We start from the raw sequence: 18794 nt of genomic DNA, 5'->3' as shown, positions 1-18794 counted from the left end.
CATCCACCAGCTCTTTCCATCCTTCCTCTTCCCTGCTCCCTAAACCCTGCCTGCCATAGTGACCCTTTTTCTTTCTAAAAAGCAGCCAACTAGTATCGAGTCTCAGGACAGATCATGTGGAATAAACAATTTTAAAAGATAGTGCCCTGCTGGACTGAAACCCTTTGAGACAGACACCACACCTGCCTTGGGTGCCTCATGTGACACCAAACATGCAGCTGGCACCAGTTAGTAAAGGTCAGTGCTTAACTCTGGGCCAGAGATGACCTGACCAGTGTACTGTGCATTGAGCAGACTGGGAAATTAGATCACATTGGTGTAGATTGGATGGAGAAAAATAAGTTTTTTCAGTGTGAAAAATGCACCAGCAGGTTGGTGAACACCTGTGGGGAGCTCTGGTGTGGGAGCAGCTGGTGTCTCACATCTTCTGGCAGTTGGTTTGGGTAATCTGCCAGTCTGGTAGCTGGTGACATGCCTGCAAAGCCACCCTGTACAAACAGTTTGGTTAAGGATTATTTTTCCCTGTCTTTTAGTAATTTATTTTTTGGAGGTATATCTTTCCTGCTGCCACCATTTATAGCATGTGGCCTCCCTTCCACTGAAGCCCTACCCTGCTCTGCAATTCCCTGTACAATGGCACAAACAGGATTACTTGTGAGGCTTTAAAAAATGCAAGAGCACCGTGTTAGATCTGTGTAGGATGAAAAAGCCTGCATAAAGGAAGCTTCACTGAAGCAAAGAATGGCCCCTCCATGCTGCAGAAGCTGACCCTCTATATCCACTTCCTCTCTCAGCTGCAAACTGCTTTTTTTCCTCTTTCTTTGTGTTATTTAGCTTTGCCCTCTGGCTTCATTGTTTATTGCTGCAGTATTCCAGGACAGGTAAAAAAAAAAAAAAACAAAAAAAAAAACACCAAAAAAAAAAAACACCAACAGATTGACACTCATGTGACTGCTCCAATTTCAGAGGGAAGATATGTGAGGGCAGCCATGTGCTCACACTATCCAGTTACGTTTTTGTGCTGGGGTTATAGCAACTGGGATATGTTTTCCAGCTGTAAAATGAAAACCCCCTGCCTGCTTTTAGTCACAACAAGAAGTATGTTTTGCTCTTTGGGACTGTCATACTTCCTGGGGTTAGTTAAACTGTCCCATCCCTCTGTTGATAAACACAGCAAGGCTGAGCCAGGCCTGTTTCTGTTACTAGTTATAGATAAGTTACAGGAAACCAGTGTTTGGGATCTCCCGTGCCTTGTGCAGCTTGGGAATCAACAGCATTTTTATACCCAAGCCTGGAGAGCTGGTGAGAGGTGTGGGGGGCTCCTGGTCCAAAGTTGGTGTGGGTACAAGCACCAGGAATGTTGCCCAGGAAGGTCAAGAGATGATTGTGGGCTCTGGAAAGGGAACTTTCAAAATCAAATGTGCAGCAGAGAGCTGGATTTGAGCACTGAAGTGCCCTCAGAAAACACCAGCAGCTCCCCAGGCTGTATGAGCAGAGATGTCAGATGACATTCCATACAGAGCTCAAGCAAGAACCTGCCTCAGGGACAAGCCTGTTTCTGCTGCCACTGTCAAACTGCTCCAAAACCCGCTGGAGATGGAGCATGTGCACCCCAGGACAGCATCTTTGGCCTCTGACCATGACCCTCCTCTCCTGTGACAGGACCTGATTCTGCCCTGTGTCACACGAGAAGGTTGTCACTGATTATAGGGTTGGAAAGCTAAATCTGCAATGGATAATTTTCCTTAGCTGTTGGGCACCCACAACTGAACTGGCACATGGTAATTAGCTCAGTACCATCTGTTAATTAACTTGCCCTGGCCACTGGATGTATCTGGGAGCGCCTGCTCATGCTAGCAAGGGACTGAAGGGTTTTTGCAAGATCTGCAGCTCCAAGGAGGTTTCTGTGGTTTCTGTGTTCCTCCTAGGGGCAATGGGTGGAAACACATCCCGGTGGCCGTGGCCACTCAGCAAGCCCTGGCAGCCTGGGCTAGCTCTGGCATTTCATGGCAAGAAGTTGCCTGCAGTGCTCTCTGTAAGCCCAGGTGCATGGGTTGGGGTTTCTGGCAGGTGGAGTTGAGGAAGGTGATGCAATGCCACTGGCAGTTATTTGGCCTTTTGATGGCTCAGACTTTCCTAAAGGGGCTTTCCAGGAGCTGGAGGAGTTCTGAGCTTCCTTCCTGTGGAAGGTGGGTGGTAATTTGGGCTGTGTGTTTACTGTTGAGGATGTCTTGTGTGTTTTTGCACACACCCACCTCTACTCATCCCACTCTATCCCTCGGTTACAAGAGCCAGATATTGATAAGCTATTCAGAGAAGGAACCATGAGGGAAATTGGACTTTACTGAGTGTCCACCACCTGCTTATGTCCAGCACAAGGGGTTCTCTCTCTTCTGGTCACCACTCACCTGCTAGCAAATGGAAGAGTGCTGAATAAGAAAGGACCAAATTCTGCGGTCAATTAAACATTGCATTTGTTGAATGGTTGGATCCAGTACTGCTGAGAAATAGGGAGGGGTGTGTAGAGCAGAATGGTGCCATGGAATTTAGCTCCTGGAAAGTGGCTCGTTACTGGATGGACTTCTCCAGCAGCAGGTCTGGCCCTGAACTGTTCAGGTGAAGCCACAGCTGTGGTCAGTGACTCCAGCATTTGGCAGAGTTTCTATTGAAGGTTTTGTCCTCTTACAGCAAGGTGGATCTGGCTGTGGTATGTAGAAATTACTCACTGTTTTCCTTTGCTCTCCTTCCCTGCAGCAAACAGCGGCACAACAAACTGTGGCGCTCGCACTCGGACAGCGACCTCTCGGATCACCACGAGCCCATCTGCAAGGCTGGGCTGGAGCTGAACAAAAAGGAGATCACCACCTCAGCTGACCAGATCTCAGAGGCCAAGACTAATGACAACCAGCAGCCCATGTCTCCCATCTACTCAGCTGAGCTGGACAGGGAGCAGCAGCTCCCAGAAAACACAAACATGATTGAGGACATGTGTGTGAAGGAGAGAAGGATCCACTTAGAGTTTACTTGCAGAGACTTCCACACTGAGCAGATGGAGGACAAGCTGAACCTGAACAATATCAATGGCTGTACAGCAGGGTGTTGTGTAGACTCCGTCCCCCCTGACAACTGCCGTGCTTCTGAGGCCTTAATGCAGCTCCAGCACCCCTTGGAAATAACAGAGTTTCCTGATCTGACGGTGGACGATCTAGAAAAAGATGCCCTTAAGCCTGATATGAACGTGCACTTGGTTCCCATGGAAGAATTCACTTCATGCTTAAAAGACTTCCCCCAGTCCCCAAACCAAAATTCCCTGGGTCTCCAACAGAACCCTCAGCCCAAAGTGACAGACCTCAGCACAGACAGGATTGATTTCTTCAGCGCTTTGGAGAAATTTGTGGAGCTCTCCCAGGAGAGCCGGTCACGCACCTGCTCCCATTCCAGGCCAGAGGAGCAAGGAACTGGGAGGAATGGGGTCTCCAGGGTGCCCGTGCTGGAAGTGCCACCTGCTGCAGATGGGGGTGCAGATGCTCGAAGGAACAGCCCTGGAAACTCTCCTCAGCCATCCGATGACTCTTCCACAGATGAAGAGCAACAAAAGGTTAAAATAACTTGCTCAGGTTTTTTAGGAGCTGCTGCTCAACCCTATCTATGGGCTGTTTTCTGCTGTGGGGTGGCTGTGGATGGGATTTTCAAGCCCTGCTTTCACTGGACACGGTGTTTGGGGAGGGATTGCTAGATGCTTCTCCCTTCCTTCACTTTTAGATACTTGCCCTTTTCTGCACTTTTTCCTTAAACATCAGTTTGCTGGCATTGGCGAGGCCATGAGCCGACCTTGACCTGACCTGCTGTGCTGTTCTCATGAGAAACTTATTTTTGAGTTTTGCATCAGGAGAGCAGAAAGGTGGGACTTGACCCACTAATATAGCCAGACCCTGAGCCCAGCCAACATCCCAAATCTGCACGGATATTTATCTGACTTGAGAAATCCACCAAAGAATGGGGCAAAACTGGCCCTTTTCCCTCCTTGGGAAGCACCAGCATTGGGATAGTAAATCAAGGCAGGTGTAGAGCTTCCACTGCTGGAGGAAGAAATTAACCTGTCCAGGTCTGGAATGATGGGATTGGGCACGTCATGGCTCACTTCTCCTGGGTAGAGAGATGGTCTTGACAAAATTTAGTAACCTCTAAATTTAGGTACCTTTTTCTCATAATTGCTTTTCAGCCTCCAGGACTCTCACAGGGATTGATGATGTCCGGGGCCATCATTTTCTGGGAGCTTCTCTTATTTAAATTCCATCCTGCATTGCTTGAATCTTTTCCATCTCCATGTGAGGCAGTAAGGCTCTTCCAAATATAATAGGCCAATGCTCTCTCCTGTGATTTGGCAGAGAGTGTCTGTAGGGACTGGGAGTGCCCCTGGTCATTTTCCTCTGGGAAACCAGAGCATTTCAGTGCTTGGTCATTCTTTTTAATGTACTTCTGTCTGCTCCATACATGAGCAATTTGTCATGTTTTCAGTTCAAAATGGTACTTTTAGCAGTATTGGGAGTCTTTTAATTGTTGAACTTTTCTTCATTTAGAAAAATAAAAGAGCTACCTTTTCCTTGGAGTTTGTTGCAATTAAGGTTCTTAGATCTTAGTCTAAGTGAAAATCCACCCTGGAGTGTGTTAGATTCAGTCTCAGAGACAGCAAAAAACCTACATTAGTGGTCACTGCTCTTGTGATCTCTCTCCACACACTTCCACATGCTTTTTTGTTCCTTTGGGGATGTACACCTTATTTTCTCTAACCTTCTGCTGTTTGCTCTGTGTCAGCACAGTTGATGCACTTTGTAATTCTCCTGTTTGTGTGTTGCAGGAGGTCCCTGAGCTGCCTGGTGCAGGTCATCTCACGAGATCCCACTCGGAAAATGCCATTTCTGTGAAGGAAATTATCACAGAGCTAGAGTCAATCAACCAGGGAACGGGACCTGCCCAGCAGAAAGAGGGTTCAGCCAACCTCAGCCAGACACCAAAGAGGAACACAGTGCATGACCTGCCAGTGGAGGTGATTTGGGCATCAGAAAAGTTAGAACAGAGTGAAGCAGCCTGTGCTGGACACCAGGAGGAGAAGGACCCTCTGCCAACTGAGCAGGAAGAAGCCCCATCTCTGCAGCTGTCTTCTGGTAGATCAGACCTGGAGGAATGCAGCTCCGGCGGGGAGCAGCAGGAGCCTCGTGGCTCCATCAAGCCTGAGCCCAAGTGGTGCCCCGGCTCCGTCCGGCGAGCCACGCTGGAGTTCGAGGAGCGCTTGAGGCAGGAGCAGGAGCACCAGCACACGGCCCCAGCCTGCACTTTACCGACCCGCAAGAACTCCAGGAACGACTCTCCTGCTGCCGAGCTCCTGCCACGGGGGAAGAGCGAGGAGCCGCCCCTGGAGCTGGCTCCGGAGGGGGACAAGGCACAGGGTCCGGGTGCTGAGGAGCTGCTGCTGCCTCCCAGGGCAGAGCAGCCTGTGGGCAGACACCTGCCTGCACCCCTCGGGCCCCCTGCCCAGGAGTCCCTGCCCGCAGAGCCCAGCCCGGGGCAGGAGGGAGCGGCACAAGAGCGCAGGACTGTGGTCTCGTTTGACGGGACGGAGGAGCCATCCCTGCCCTCCCTCCTCCCAAAGAGAATTGAAATCATCGAATACACCCTCACGGTGAAGCCTGCGGAGCAGCACCCCGATACAAGCTGTGAGCAGGGCGGGCTGGCCGCGGCCACCCCGTCTTTAGATGAAAACTTGAACCCCTCGATGTGCTTGGAGAAGGCTCCAGCGGATCCCTTGCCACCAGAGCACACGGTACGCAAGCAGGCCGCCTTCACCGTGGGCAGCCCCAGCGAGGAAGGCAGTGGGATGTCTGCTCACCTCCGTGCTGCTTCTCCTTCTGCCCAGGTGACCTGTCCACCTTCAGCTAGCCTCGAGCACTCTCCTTACCCCTCCTGCATCATTCACCTGGAAGGTGTCACCGAGCAGAGCACGGCTACAGACGATGAGCCGGTCACGCCGTGTGGCACCGAGGGAGATGTGACTCTGCCGTTCAGGGACAGTCCCAGACCTCTCTGCGGGGGTGGTGCTGGCATCTCAAGGCAGCTGAGCAGCGAGGACTTCAGCAGGCAGCATGCTGAAAACATGGACCTTCTGGACATCTCGTTCCTGTGTTACAGCCTCCCTCACAGCTCCAGCAGCCTCAGCGTGGAGGAGCGCTCCAGCAGCCCCGGGCCGGTCAAGCAGCAGGCAAAGGAAATAGAGGCTCGGATCCGGCATGCAGGGCTCACCAGACCCTCCCACATGAAGCGCTCGGCATCCCTGGCCAAACTGGACTGCCTGGACCTCTCCAAGGACGACTTACGCGACAGGGAGTCAGCCTCTTCCAATGCCAACCCGGTGCTTCTCACCTGCGTTGCCCTCGGTCGAGGCTTTTGTGGGGGGAGGTTGGAGAGGGGCTCGGAGAGCGCGTGTGGGAAGCATCGCCTCTCCTCCCCGGAGCCCACCAAGCATTTTGTGGAACAGCTCAGAACAGCCGAGTGCATTGCCCAGAGCATGCCGGTGGAGAGGCCGCTGGCTCAGTACGCCAAAGAGTGCAGCTCCAGCCAGCAGAGTTTGTGTTCCAGTGCAGATCCGACGTGGACTAGCTCCGGGGAAGGCCCTCCGCTGCTCCAGGTGCAGGTCCTGGACTCCTTGTCTCCATCTCAAGCTCTGGCTGTTGCCCCACGGCAGCAGCACGGGAGAACTCACCCTCTGAGGAGGCTCAAAAAGACCAATGACAAAAAGCGGACAACCAATCCCCTCTACAACACGATGTGATCCTGGGCCCTTGGCTGTGATTTCTTACCCAGAACCCGTGGTGTTGCTTTCACGCAAGGGGCAGGTGTAATATAAGGAACATGCACTTTATTGGTTAATTTTATATATATTGTCATTTTACTGTTCCTGGCGCATGTAGGTGTGGGTTGGTTCTTCTGTGTGTGACTCTGACTGCAGGACTGTTTGGGTTTTTTTAAGTTTAACTCAGATAACCTCAAATGTTCTTTTTTTTTTTTGTTAGTTTGTTTTAAAAGAACACCTTTATCATGAGAAAATCGATTGCTGGCTTGCTTTGGCAAGGTGGAGTTTTGCTTACAACCGGATCCTAGTTCCTAACTTGAATTTTCCCCACGCCTTGAAATGGTGTTGGGCAGTTGGTGGGGTGAGAGCCCCTGAAAATGTGAAGGTTGTGCCAAGGTCCCTTTGTTTGGCCGTTCTTTTATTCTGCAAACTGGAACTCCGCTGTGGTGGCAGATCCCCCACAAAGCTGCTTCAGGACAAATGCCCAGGGCTCAGTTCAGCTGGTGTTTCCCCATAAGGAGCACACAGGGGAAAATCTTCCCAACGGACGGGCTCTAATAATCCTGGGCAGCACCAAGACCAGCTCTCCCATCTGCCATGGGGCACACAGAGCTCTCTGCTCTGTCCTGAGGTGGGGCAGAGCTCCTCCAGGAGCTGCCAGGTTCACCTCTACCCAAAAAGCCAGTGTTCTTTTAAAACAAATGCCTCATTAGGGTTTTAACCCTCCCATTACTTGAATACTGCTGTGGGCCTTCCAAGTTCATGGCCATATCATCTGTCCTCTGCCCCAAAGCTGTTCTTGTGCTGCCTGAGTTTCCCTCTCCCCTCTGCCATGCTCACGGGTGTTTCTGGTGGCTCCCAAAACTTGAGCTGTTTTTGTTACATGATATACTGCCCTTAATGCATAGCTTTGTCCTCTCTGCTGTCACTCCTAACTCTAGACCCAGAGGGAAAATATTTTCTGGAATTTTTTTCTTTTTTTTGCAGGGGGGGAGGTTTCTTTTTTTCTCTTTTTTTTTTTTTTTTCTAATTTGTAAATACGATATTTATATTTTTTTGTCTTTTCTATGTTTTGTTTTTTTTTTTTTTAAGAAGGGCAAGACTGCATTCTGTAAACTGGAAAACAAACCCACCTGACTCAAACTCAGTGCTGTTCTTTGTGATCTGCACAGACATGGGAGTGGATTTGACATTATTAGCTGTCTTCCCTTTCCAAAAGTGAGCCTGGATGCCAAATGTATCCCTTCTCCCCCAGTCCTGTGTGAACCCCCGTTGTCCCACTGTGGGAGGGGCACTGTGTGTCTGCCCATCTCCTTCCTGCTGGAAGCTGGGTTCCAGGAGTGCCAGTTGGACATGGAAAGCCTTTGGCTGCTCTGAGCCATTCTGCAGGTTCTTGCTTCCCTGGAGAAACAGTGTGTGAAGGCTCTGCTCCAAATTTCAGCAAGTTATTTTGTGGTTTCTGAGCAGTTTGGCTAGATCAAAGCTCCTCATTTCTAGCTGTGTGCATCAGCAAGTTGTCCCTGTGCTGTATGAGCAGAGGGAAAGGCCGAGGGGAGCTCTGGGTCCTGTCCACAGTCCCGTGGCGGGCTGTGTCTGAGCTGGTGCTTGGCTGGGGCCCAGACCTGCCTCTGGAGAGGAGCAAAGCAGAGAGAAGATGCAGAATGGCTCGGGCTGCATGGAGAGGACATGGTGTGGGAGGAGCAGCAGCCAAGCCCATGCCTAGAAAGCAGCCCTAAAGCTGCAGAGCCTTGCAGGCTCAGATGGGACAAACTCCTCTTGAGCTGGAGAGGAGCACACAGCACTGGAGCCCGCTGGAGTATTGGGAAGCAGCATCTGCCTGCCCTGGGGAAGGGCTGTGGGCTATCCTCAGCCCACAACTGGTTGGCAAGGTAATGCCACCTTGCTGCCCTCCTGTAGCCCCCAGGGTCCTCCTGTGCTGCCTTGCAGCCTGGGCAAGGTCTGTCTGTCTGTGCTGCAGCAGCCACAAGCACTGTGCTTCCCTGTCCCAAACTCTGGCAGGGGCTTGTTACCCGTGCTGGAGCACAGCCCTGTCCTGGGTCAAGCAGCATGTCATCCCAGCCCATTTCAGTCACTAGAAGTCACCCAAGCCCCTGGCCCAGGAGGCCAGATATTTCTTTGGGACACTGAAAGACATGTGGCTTCTCCTAGCCCGCTCCAGCTGGCTCCGGAGCAGGGCAGGCACTGTGGAAAGGCCAAGTGGCTCATGTCATCTGGAGAAGGAACAAGTTCAGTCCTTGCCTCCCCCACAGACTACATCAGGCCCCACTGCCCACCGTTCTGACCCCAAGGACATGCCTGCCTGCCTCTCCGTGGGTGGAAGGGACTGGTTGCCCCAGCCTGCCTTGCATTGGAGGGTGCATACTTGGCTGGCAGCATGTCCTGGTGACAAGGATCTGCTCAGGAGGGAAAAGCCCTGTGTAGAATTTTTTCCCTTGAGAAGGCAGGAGGAGGAGGAAAAGGATCGGATTTCTTTGCCCAGCTTGATCTCAGGAGAAATGCCCTCTGGGAAGGGTCTTCGATGCAGACCAGAAATGCTGCTTCCTTCCAATACTCAGCTGCTCTCTGGGTGCTTCAAGTGGGGAGAGCAGCAGAGGGGCAGAGGCCCCTGCAGGGAGGTGCTTTGCTGTCCCCTTGTCCTTGGCTCTGGCCCAGCACAACTGGTTTTTCTCTGAGAAGGCTGTGGGCAGGCAGAAGGAGTCAGGAAAGGTGGTTCTCTTGCAGAGTGATGAAGGCCTTGGAGGTCTGGAGGCTCTGAGCAGGATGGCAGGAACGGGACAGACTGGAGGGGTATGGACCTCCTTTTCCAGTGTCTGGGCAATGAAGCCACCAAGCCCCTGGCATCAGAGGCCTCTTCTGCTGGGGACAATTGTCCCTTCTCCATGCAGGTGGCTCGTGGGAGGTGATGACTCTCTCCTGGTTCCTGTAGCCACCCCACGAGAGCTTCTTGTGACCTGCTGAGCACCACAGGGAGCAGCAGCACTTCCAGGGTGCTCAGCAGCGGACTAGCCTCGCGGGTAGAGGGGGTTTGGGAGAAACGTGTTGTTTTAAGGGCATTTTTGTACAAAGCAACTGTTCTTGGTCTCTGGCGAAGCCTCTCGGAGGACGCTTTATTGTTTACATTGACTCCTGTACAATATCCCAGCCATCGCTGCCCCGTCCCGGCCGTACTGTAACGTGTGAGCCTTGCACAAACGGACTGTGTGTGCGTGAAACTGGTTTTACACTGCGTTCTGTTGCACTCGGTGGTGTGTGTGGGTGGTGTGTGTGTGTGTGAGTGTGTGTCCGGTCTGCTTGAGAAGTTGTGACCTGTACAAATCTCGCCCCTCTCGGCCCTTTCCTGGGGGCACAGTCCCAGCGGGTGGCAGGAGGTGACACCCTTCTGGGTCACTTGGATGTTTAAACTGAGCAGGGATTAGCTCTGTATCCCTCTGCCAGCAAAGGCCTGGTGGAAGGGATCCCACCCCACCACCGGCTGCTCCGGGGACCTCCTGGGAGGAGCGAGCTGGGAATCGGTGGCCGCAGGGGCACTGCACCTGCCGAAGGCTCCAGGAGCCTCACAGCTCTCTGGCAGGAGGAAGCCATACCCACCACAGGGCCCTGCTCCCCGCACGGTGCGTCCTGCCTTAATCGGGTCCTGGCTCCACACGAACACCCCCACTTCTCCCCAAGGGAGGGGCCCCGAGCCCTTGGTGTGGGGCAGAGGCAGGCGCTGGCCTGGCACAGGAGGGCCCGGGCTGGTGCAGGGCTCGGTGCCTGTCCGGCAGTGCTGCCAGAGGTGCTAACAGCCTGCCCACGCTGCAACATCTCTGTTGGCACGAGAGAAGGTGCCAGTGCCTTTTCCTTTCTGGAGATGTGACGTCCGTGCGCTGGTTTGTAGGGATTGTCCAGGGCCGAGCAGCTGGCGGTGGGGTTGCGAATCGGGGAGGGGAGCGCTTCTGTCTGCCCTTCCTGGATCTTCCTTGGTGGCTGGGATCGTCCCCTTTTCCCCTAAAGACTTTATGACCGATGTGCTCAGCTGTTTTTAAATGTGAACTTGTGCACTGATGTGCAGATTCAATGTTCTTGTTACCGAATGAATAAAAGTTTTATTTTGGAAGATGACAAAGGTGTGTGGTTTCCTGTTTGGGATTGAGGCTGGGGCTGAGGGAGTGATCTGTGCTGCTCTCAGAACATGGGGTGGCAGTGGGGGTCTGGAAAGCCAGAGCAGGGTTGTTCCCTCTGGTGGATGGCCCCATTCTGTCCCAAGTGATGGAGCCGTGCTTCTAAGCAAGAGGTACTTCAGACCACGCTGCAGTTGCAGGGAAGTTTCCAGGGGTCGAGTATCTAAGACTGTCAGGATGCTGCAGGTGCCCTCCTTGCACTGCTGCAGACACAGGAGCTGTGAGGAGGGTTCTGTTTAAGCTCCAAGGGGGATGTGAGGCTTTAGCTGGGCACTGGACAACTTGTCTCTGGTTTTGGTTTTGCTCTGTTGTGGCAAGAAAGGCAGTGCAAGGGTCTCTGTGGTGTTGCTGTGAGCAAGGGACTTGAGGAGAAAGCCAGGGCTCAACCTCACCATCCATGCAGGAGCTTCCCACCAGGCCAGAACTGAGTGGGCACCAGGGTGTGGGGTCGGGGCAGCAGGGCTGTCACTACAGGGCTGTCACTGTGGGTCTGGCAGTGTCTCTGGGGTGCCTCATCCCTTCCTCCTCCCCCAGCACCAGCTGGGGAAAGGCTTCTCAGGGCCTTTTCTTCACTTGCTGGGGATGTGTCTTCTTGTTAAGGACACGGAGTGAGCCAGGGCTGTGGTGGGACAGGGTGAGCAAGGGGTGCCTCTGCAGCCCCCTCCCTCCCTGCCACCCCTTTAGCCGGGCAAACAAGGATGTCACCTCTTCCGTGCCTTTTTGCCAGCTGCCCCCTCCTGCCTGCTCAGCCAATGCTCGTCCAGCTCCACACGGTGCCCTTGTAGGGTCCAGGGCATTGCTGCCTTTCCAGGAACCACTGCTCCCCTCCCTCTGGTCCCTGAGCCCTACAATCCCTTAATCCCCTTGGGCCAGGGCATCCCTGCAGGGCTGGGCTTCACTAAACCCCAAATCTGATTTCTGGATGCGCCTGTAACCATCCTGCTGAGCTGGGGCTGAGGTGGGCTTGCAGACCCTTTTTTCCTGGGGGAGGGGGGGACCCGTGGGATGCCGTGAGTGTTGGGAGCCTCGGGGGCAGCCCATGGCCATGGTCCCTGTGGGGCTGGGCTGGCCCCGGGCTGCGGGGGGACCCATGGCAGGGTCACAGCCCTGTGCAGAAGTGACCCCCGGGGTGATGCCCCGCCCCTTGGTTTCTCCCAGTTCTTCAGAAGGGCTCAGGGGGCTTCTCCTGCCTCCCATCCCCCAGCCCGAGGGGCTCGCACGCACCGCGCCGGGGGGCTGCGGGCACCCTTGGGACCCCCCCCGCTTTCAGGGTGGGAGCGGGGGGCGGCCGTGCCGGGGCTGCCCCCGACCCCGCGGGCAGAGCGGGGGGCCGGGCAGGGTGCGGGGGCAGGCGGGGCCGGGCCGGGCCCCCCCTCCCCTCCCCTCCGGTGCCCGCCGCGGGGGGGCTGTGCCGGCCCCGGCGCCCGGCTCGGCTCAGCTGTTCTCTGCGGCAGCGGCACCGCGCGGGGCCGAGCCGAGCCGAGCCCAGCCGAGCCGAGCCCAGCCGAGCCGAGCCCAGCCGAGCGGGGCCGGGCGGAGCGGAGCCGAGCGGGGCCGGGCCGGCCCGGGGGAGCGGAGCGGGGCTGAGCGCGGCCGGAGCGGGCGGAGCGGAGCCGAGCGGGGCGCAGCGCGGAGCCGGGCGCGCCCGGGCGCGGAGGAGCCGCCGAGCGCAGGTGGGAGCCGGGCGCGGGGCGGGGGCGGCGGGAACGCGCTGGGGAGGGACGGGGGGCCGCGGGGAGCGGGGCTGAGCCCCCCGGGCCCCGGCCCCTCGCCGCCCGCCGGCGGAGATGGCTATATTTGGACAGTGACCTCTGGTCGTTCCCGAGCAGTCGCTGCGGATTCAATTGTGGCAACGTAATGGCACGGCCGGGGAGCGGGGAGCGGGGCTGTCCTGCCCGTATCCTGCCTGCACCCTGCCCGTATCCTGCCTGCACCCCACCTGCACCCCACCTCCCTTCGGCAGCATCCCTTCCGACCCCGCTTGCGCCCTGCCTGCACCCCACCCAGCTCCCATGCCTGCACCCCACACCTGCACCCTATTCGCCCTGCCTGCACCTTGCCAGCGCCCCACCTGCTCCTACCACCCCCTCCTGCACCCTGCACGTTGCCTGCACCCTGCTCAACTCCACCTGCACCGCATCTGCCCCCCACCCGCTGCCTGCACCCTGCCCAGACAGCCAGGCCGTCCCTTCCTTCCCTGCATGCTGACACCCCAGACTCTGCTCCCACTGGCAATGGTTGATGTGCTGGGAGAGCCTCCCCACGGAGCCCACTCGCTCCTCCCCGGGGCTGGGGAGCATGCTTGAGACGTGGGGGTGACACCAAGCAGTGCCGTGGTCCAGCCCCGCTTGGCAGCCAGGCTCTGGGCTCCTTAGCAGCCAGCTCCAACCCGTTCAGCCAAGCCAGAGATGATGCTGAAGTGCCGTGAGGGCTCTGGGGACACTCAGGGACTGGGCAGATGTGGTTTGGCAGGGCGCCGCATGTGCCCTAGACAAAATCCACCGGCTGGGACATGGAGGAGCAGATCTGCTCCTGCCTCTGTCCACACTGCCTCTGTGGGCTGGGGACAGGGGTGCCTGGCCATGGTTTGGTGGCTGGATGTGCCTCCTGACAATGGCTGTGTACCCAGGAGAGCACAGGAGATTCCCCAGGGTAGCCAGTGGCTCATGGGTGCTGCAGAGCCCCAGCTCCAAGGGTTTTGTGGTCCTGAGTGTCTCAGTCCCCCCCTGGGGCAGATCCCAGGAGCAGCTCAGGCTGGGGGGTGAGATGGGTGACTGTGGGCATCGTGCCCAGCTGTGGCTGAGGGCTGGAGACCCCACGGAGGCCCTGGCGGGGGCTCCTCCACACCCCCGTGTGCCCAAGGGACTGTGTGTCTGTGCCAGGTCCAGCCCTTACCCAGGTGGGCATGCAGAGTGGGTGGCAGGGATCTGTGGCACGGGACAGGGATCCATGGAGGGAGGCGTGAGCCACCAGCAGGCAGCTCTGGAGGCACAGCTCTCCTCCTGGGTGCTGGGTCAAGCCAGGCAACCTCACGCCACTGATGCAGGATGGGATGTGAGGGGACAAGCTGTGACCTGGTGCAGAGCACCTTTATGTCCACCCCAAAGTCCCCTCCACCCTGCTACTCTGCTGCAGCAGCTCATGTGCCAGCCCCAGTGCCAGCCACGGGGTATAGCACAGCTGTGGGGTACAGCACAGCCACAGGGCATGGCACAGCTTTGGGACATGGCACAGCCATGGGGTGTGGCACAACCACAGGTCATAGCACAGCTCTTCGTTATGGCATGGCCATGTCCCTGCCCAGTGTCTGGGGGCTCTGGCCCCCAGCTGACAGCCCCCAGCACCTGCAGCACCCCCACATCCCTGCACAAGGGCTGCCCCTGCTCCCTGATGTGGGGTCAGGGCGGCACCATCTCACATCCTCATTCCCCGCCACCTCAGTGTTCCCAGGCTTTCCGCTGTGCCCAAAGTAGGAGGAGTCTCTCGGAGCACGAGGCCTGAGGGGACCGAAACCCCTCCGAGCTGTGCCAGGGTGGGGAGGTGGTGGCCTGACCGTGTCCCCCCAGCCATGAGCCGCCGCGTGGTGCGCCAGAGCAAGTTCCGGCACGTGTTTGGGCAGCCGGTGAAGGCAGACCAGATGTACGAGGACATCCGTGTCTCCAAGGTGACATGTGACAGCTCCTTCTGCGCTGTCAACCCCAAGTTTGTGGCCATCATTGTGGAGTCCGGCGGTGGCGGGGCCTTCATTGTCCTGCCCCTTGCCAAGGTGAGTGGGGAGGATGCTGGGGTTTGGTCACACTGTTGAGATGTGTTGGGGAGAACGTGCTGATGGGTTTTGCTTTTGGGGACCTGCTGTGGCCCCAGAGCCCCCCAGCTTTGCCCCAACACCCCCTCCTCATGTGGGGGCTCAGGGCAGGAACAACCTGGGGGATCATCGGCACTTGCCAAGGGTGACATCCCTGAGGCAACCGAGGTGACCTGGAAAACCCCCAGCTGCCTTCTCTCCAGCCCCAGTTCCCTGGGGCCACAGCGTGCCCAGGGAGCAGCACCCAGTGGAGTGGGGGTCTGCCCTGCCACCCCTGGCAGAGAGACTGGGAGAGGGTCCCCAACCCCTCCTTGACATCAGAGCAGACACAAAACTGCCTCTCATGGGTCACATCATTCCTCTCTGTGTCCATATGAGGCCTTGTGCCAGATGAACCCCCACGTGCCCCATGTGCCTCAGTTTCCCCCTTCAAGGCAGGTGCAAACCTCTGGCCACTGCCGGAATCCCCTGCATGTCCCCATTTGGGCCACAACCCATGTGGTGGCCAGGCTGGGCTTTGTGGGGTACCTGGCAGGGTCTCTCTTAGGGGACTCATCCTGGTCCCTCACCGTTGCAGACAGGACGGGTGGACAAGAACCACCCGCTGGTCACGGGACACACGGCGCCCGTGCTGGACATCGACTGGTGTCCCCACAACGACAACGTCATCGCCAGCGCCTCGGAGGACACCACCGTCATGGTGAGGGGCTGGACGCCGCGCGGGAGGGGTGGCGGGCGCTGGGGGAGCGGTGCAGAGCATCCCCCCCACCTCGCCGCCTGTGAACTGTCACTGGCCTATTTTTAGCCCCGGTGCCATGCGTTCGCGCTGGCGGCGGCTGCTCGCTCCATGATGCAGCAGTTTGTGCTAAATTTACCCTCCCTGGCGACTCAGCACGCAGGAACAGCTGGGGGGGCCGGGGGCTGCACCCCGGCCGTGCCCCTCTCCCTGTGCCCACCTGCACCCCGGTGCTGGTGATGCACTCCAGCATGGAGGCGTCCCCTCGCCGCCCTCCCCGCAGGCTGAGCTGGGATAAATGATGAGGTTAATTGGCTCCGAGGCCCTCATCTGCTTAGTGCTCACATACAGGGTGATCCCCAGCGCACCGCTCTCCGTCCCCCCCCCAGGTGTGGCAGATCCCCGACTATGTCCCCGTGCGCAACATCACGGAGCCCGTGGTGACACTGGAGGGACACTCCAAGCGGGTGAGCATCATCTCCTGGCACCCCACCGCCCGCAACGTCCTGCTCAGCGCAGGTAAGGGGGTCCCGGGTCACCCTCCCCGGGGTCACAGGAGATCCATGGGGTGACAGCATCTGCCCCCTCGGTCCTCTGCAGGTTGTGACAACCTGGTGATCCTCTGGAATGTGGGGACTGGGGAGATGCTGCTGGCTCTGGATGACATGCACACTGACCTCATCTACAACGTGGGCTGGAACCGCAACGGCAGCCTCCTCGTCACCACCTGCAAGGACAAGAAGGTCCGTGTCATCGACCCCCGCAAGCAGCGGATCATAGCGGTGAGTGCCCCTGCTGTGTCCCCCCCATCCCACCGCGGGGCCCCCCCCAGTGCCTGCCTGACCCTACTAACCCCGCACCGCGCGTCTCTGTGTTTGATTTAACCCGCTAACGCCGGCGCAGGAGAAAACCAAACCGCACGACGGCACCCGCCCCATCCGCGCCATCTTCGTGGCCGATGGCAAGATCTTCACCACGGGCTTCAGCAGGATGAGCGAGCGGCAGCTGGGCCTCTGGGACCTGGTACGACGGTGGCTCCAGCCCGGCCAGCGCCAATCCCACAGATCTCAGCCCAGCCGGGAACGCTCTGGGGGCCGGGGACACTCTCTGGCAACGCGTGCGCTCAGGGGGCGTCATGGAATAGAACCCAACGGCTGTTTTGGGGGACAGATCCGGACCCCCTCCGTTTTCCCCCCCTTCCCATGCCCTATGCTGACTGTTTCCCCCTCCCCCCAGGAGAGGTTTGCCCCCCACGAAGGGCTGAGGCCCGTGCGGGCCATCTTCACACGGGAAGGACACATCTTTACCACGGGCTTTACCAGAATGAGCCAGCGGGAGCTGGGCTTGTGGGACCCGGTAACGAGGCCGCATGGAGTGCTGCCCTGGGAACTTGGCCCTCCAGTCCCCTTGCTAACCCCAGGATGCCATGTCTGCTGCATCCCCCTCCCAAAAGATGCCAAATTCCCAAGTGTGCCGTGCTGTGCTGGGGTGGGGAGGGGGCTGGGAGGCAGGGAGTGCTGGGGAAAGGGGGTACAGCCAGGCTGGGGGGTACCCAGCCATGCAGGTAAACAGGAGTGGGGCTGGGGGGGCATGCCAAGCTGCCTGCCTCAGGGGTTGTGTACCCTGGAGGGGACAAGCCCTGTCCCCCAGTGTGCCGTGGCTAATGTGTGTGACTAACCAGGGTGGGTGGGGGTTTTGGGGTCACTGCTCACACCCCTCCACCACTGCTCCGGCCCCCCAGAATAACTTTGAGGAGCCCATTGCCCTGCAAGAGATGGACACGAGCAACGGAGTCCTGCTGCCCTTCTACGACGCCGATTCCAGCATCGTCTACCTCTGCGGGAAGGTAAACCCCCTTCCCTGGGGTGCACCCCCCCTGCCACCCTGTCCCTGAGGGTGCCAGGGCTGGCTAACACCCATCCCCACCCCTGCAGGGTGACAGCAGCATCCGGTACTTTGAGATCACGGACGAGGCGCCCTACGTGCACTACCTGAACACCTACAGCAGCAAGGAGCCCCAGCGGGGCATGGGCTTCATGCCCAAGCGTGGGCTGGATGTCAGCAAGTGTGAGATTGCCAGGTGAGAGCCAAGGGGGCTGGGGAGAACCAGAGGGCTCAGGGGGCTCAGCTGGGCCCTGACTGCCTGTGCCCCACGCAGGTTCTTCAAGCTGCACGAGCGCAAGTGCGAGCCCATTGTCATGACGGTGCCACGCAAGGTGAGCCTGGGGGGGTCCCAGGGGAGAGGGGGGCCTGGGGGGAGACACCCCACATCTCACCATGGTCCCTCTCCCTCCCGCAGTCAGACCTCTTCCAGGATGACCTTTACCCTGACACGCCAGGCCCCGAGCCGGCCCTGGAGGCAGATGAGTGGCTCTCGGGGAAGGACGCAGAGCCCATCCTCATCTCGCTGCGGGATGGGTACGTCCCCATCAAGAACCGGGAGCTGAAGGTGGTCAAGAAGAACATCCTGGACAGCAAACCCCCGCCAGGCCCCCGACGCAGGCACTCCACCTGCGACTCAGACTTCTCTGTGAGTGTCCGGGGATAGGGACGTGGCAGCGGGGCTGTCCCCCTGCCCTGGGGTGGCATGGGAGGGGCCAGACTCCTCGGTGACCCTGTCTTCCCCCTCTCTGCAGCAGCCAGCCTTGGAGGAGGTGCTGGAGGAGATCCGTGCCCTGAAGGAGACGGTCCAAGCGCAGGAGAAGCGCATCTCCGACCTGGAGAACAAACTCTGCCAGTTCACCAACGGCACGGACTAGCGCGGTGGCCACGGCCACGACCAGGGGCAGGGCCAGGACTGCCCCGGCCTCCCGGGGATTAAAGCCGAGTCCCCACCTTGGGCAGGAGCCCGGAGCCGTGTTCTTTCCCCAGGAGCCGAGGGGGCAGGGAGGGGTCGGACCCTGACCTCGCCTCCACTGGCATCATTCGCATGCTGCTCCCGGGGTGTGCTGGCACATGGGCACCCCACTGCAGCAGCCGAGGGGGCCCCGCTTCAGTGCCCGCAGGCTGGGGCTGCCGAGCATCCCAACACGGGGACCTGCACGCTGGGCACCAGCAGCCTCCCAGGACAGGGAGCTGCCGGCCCCCCCGGCCAGGACGAGCTTGTGTACGGTGCTACACCCCCGCCCCATCACCCCCTCACCGCCCCCTGCCCCATCGGCCCCTCGGCGGGTGCTTCCAACCGGCCCTTTGCTCCTGGACCCCTGTAATAAAGGGCTCAGCCAC

General features: G+C 58.1%; 2 protein-coding genes across 7 annotated transcripts in view; both read left to right on the top strand.

Moving 5' to 3' along the window:
* The window catches only part of SSH2 (slingshot protein phosphatase 2), a 90533-nt gene extending 79572 nt beyond the window's left edge, over nt 1–10961 (top strand). For both annotated transcript variants that reach the window (XM_068210504.1, XM_068210503.1), the window contains 2 exons: nt 2755–3598; nt 4859–10961. In XM_068210504.1, the coding sequence (XP_068066605.1) occupies nt 2755–3598; nt 4859–6826 (2812 nt within the window). In that variant the 3' untranslated portion in view covers nt 6827–10961. The remainder of the gene's footprint in view (nt 1–2754; nt 3599–4858) is intronic.
* Nucleotides 10962–12534: 1573 nt separating this feature from the next.
* CORO6 (coronin 6) lies at nt 12535–18408 on the top strand. 5 transcript variants are annotated; one of them, XM_068210510.1, is made up of 12 exons: nt 12537–12701; nt 14595–14794; nt 15411–15533; nt 15959–16088; nt 16170–16351; nt 16473–16592; nt 16806–16925; nt 17311–17415; nt 17504–17649; nt 17728–17785; nt 17869–18099; nt 18206–18408. In XM_068210510.1, the coding sequence occupies exons 2-12, from the start codon at nt 14597–14599 to the stop codon at nt 18326–18328; spliced, it is 1536 nt and encodes a 511-aa protein (XP_068066611.1). In that variant the 5' UTR covers nt 12537–12701; nt 14595–14596; the 3' UTR covers nt 18329–18408. The 5 variants fall into 5 exon arrangements, with proteins under 5 accessions (XP_068066609.1, XP_068066611.1, XP_068066608.1 ...); XM_068210508.1 differs by lacking the exon at nt 16806–16925 and having other exon boundaries at nt 12535–12701; nt 18209–18408; XM_068210507.1 differs by lacking the exon at nt 16473–16592 and having other exon boundaries at nt 12541–12701.
* The last annotated feature ends 386 nt before the right edge of the window (nt 18409–18794 follow it).

The sequence above is a fragment of the Anomalospiza imberbis genome, chromosome 20 (genome assembly GCF_031753505.1).
Source record: "Anomalospiza imberbis isolate Cuckoo-Finch-1a 21T00152 chromosome 20, ASM3175350v1, whole genome shotgun sequence".
Classification (NCBI taxonomy): Eukaryota; Metazoa; Chordata; class Aves; order Passeriformes; family Viduidae; genus Anomalospiza; species Anomalospiza imberbis.
This window is presented reverse-complemented; position numbering and strand designations above follow the sequence as displayed.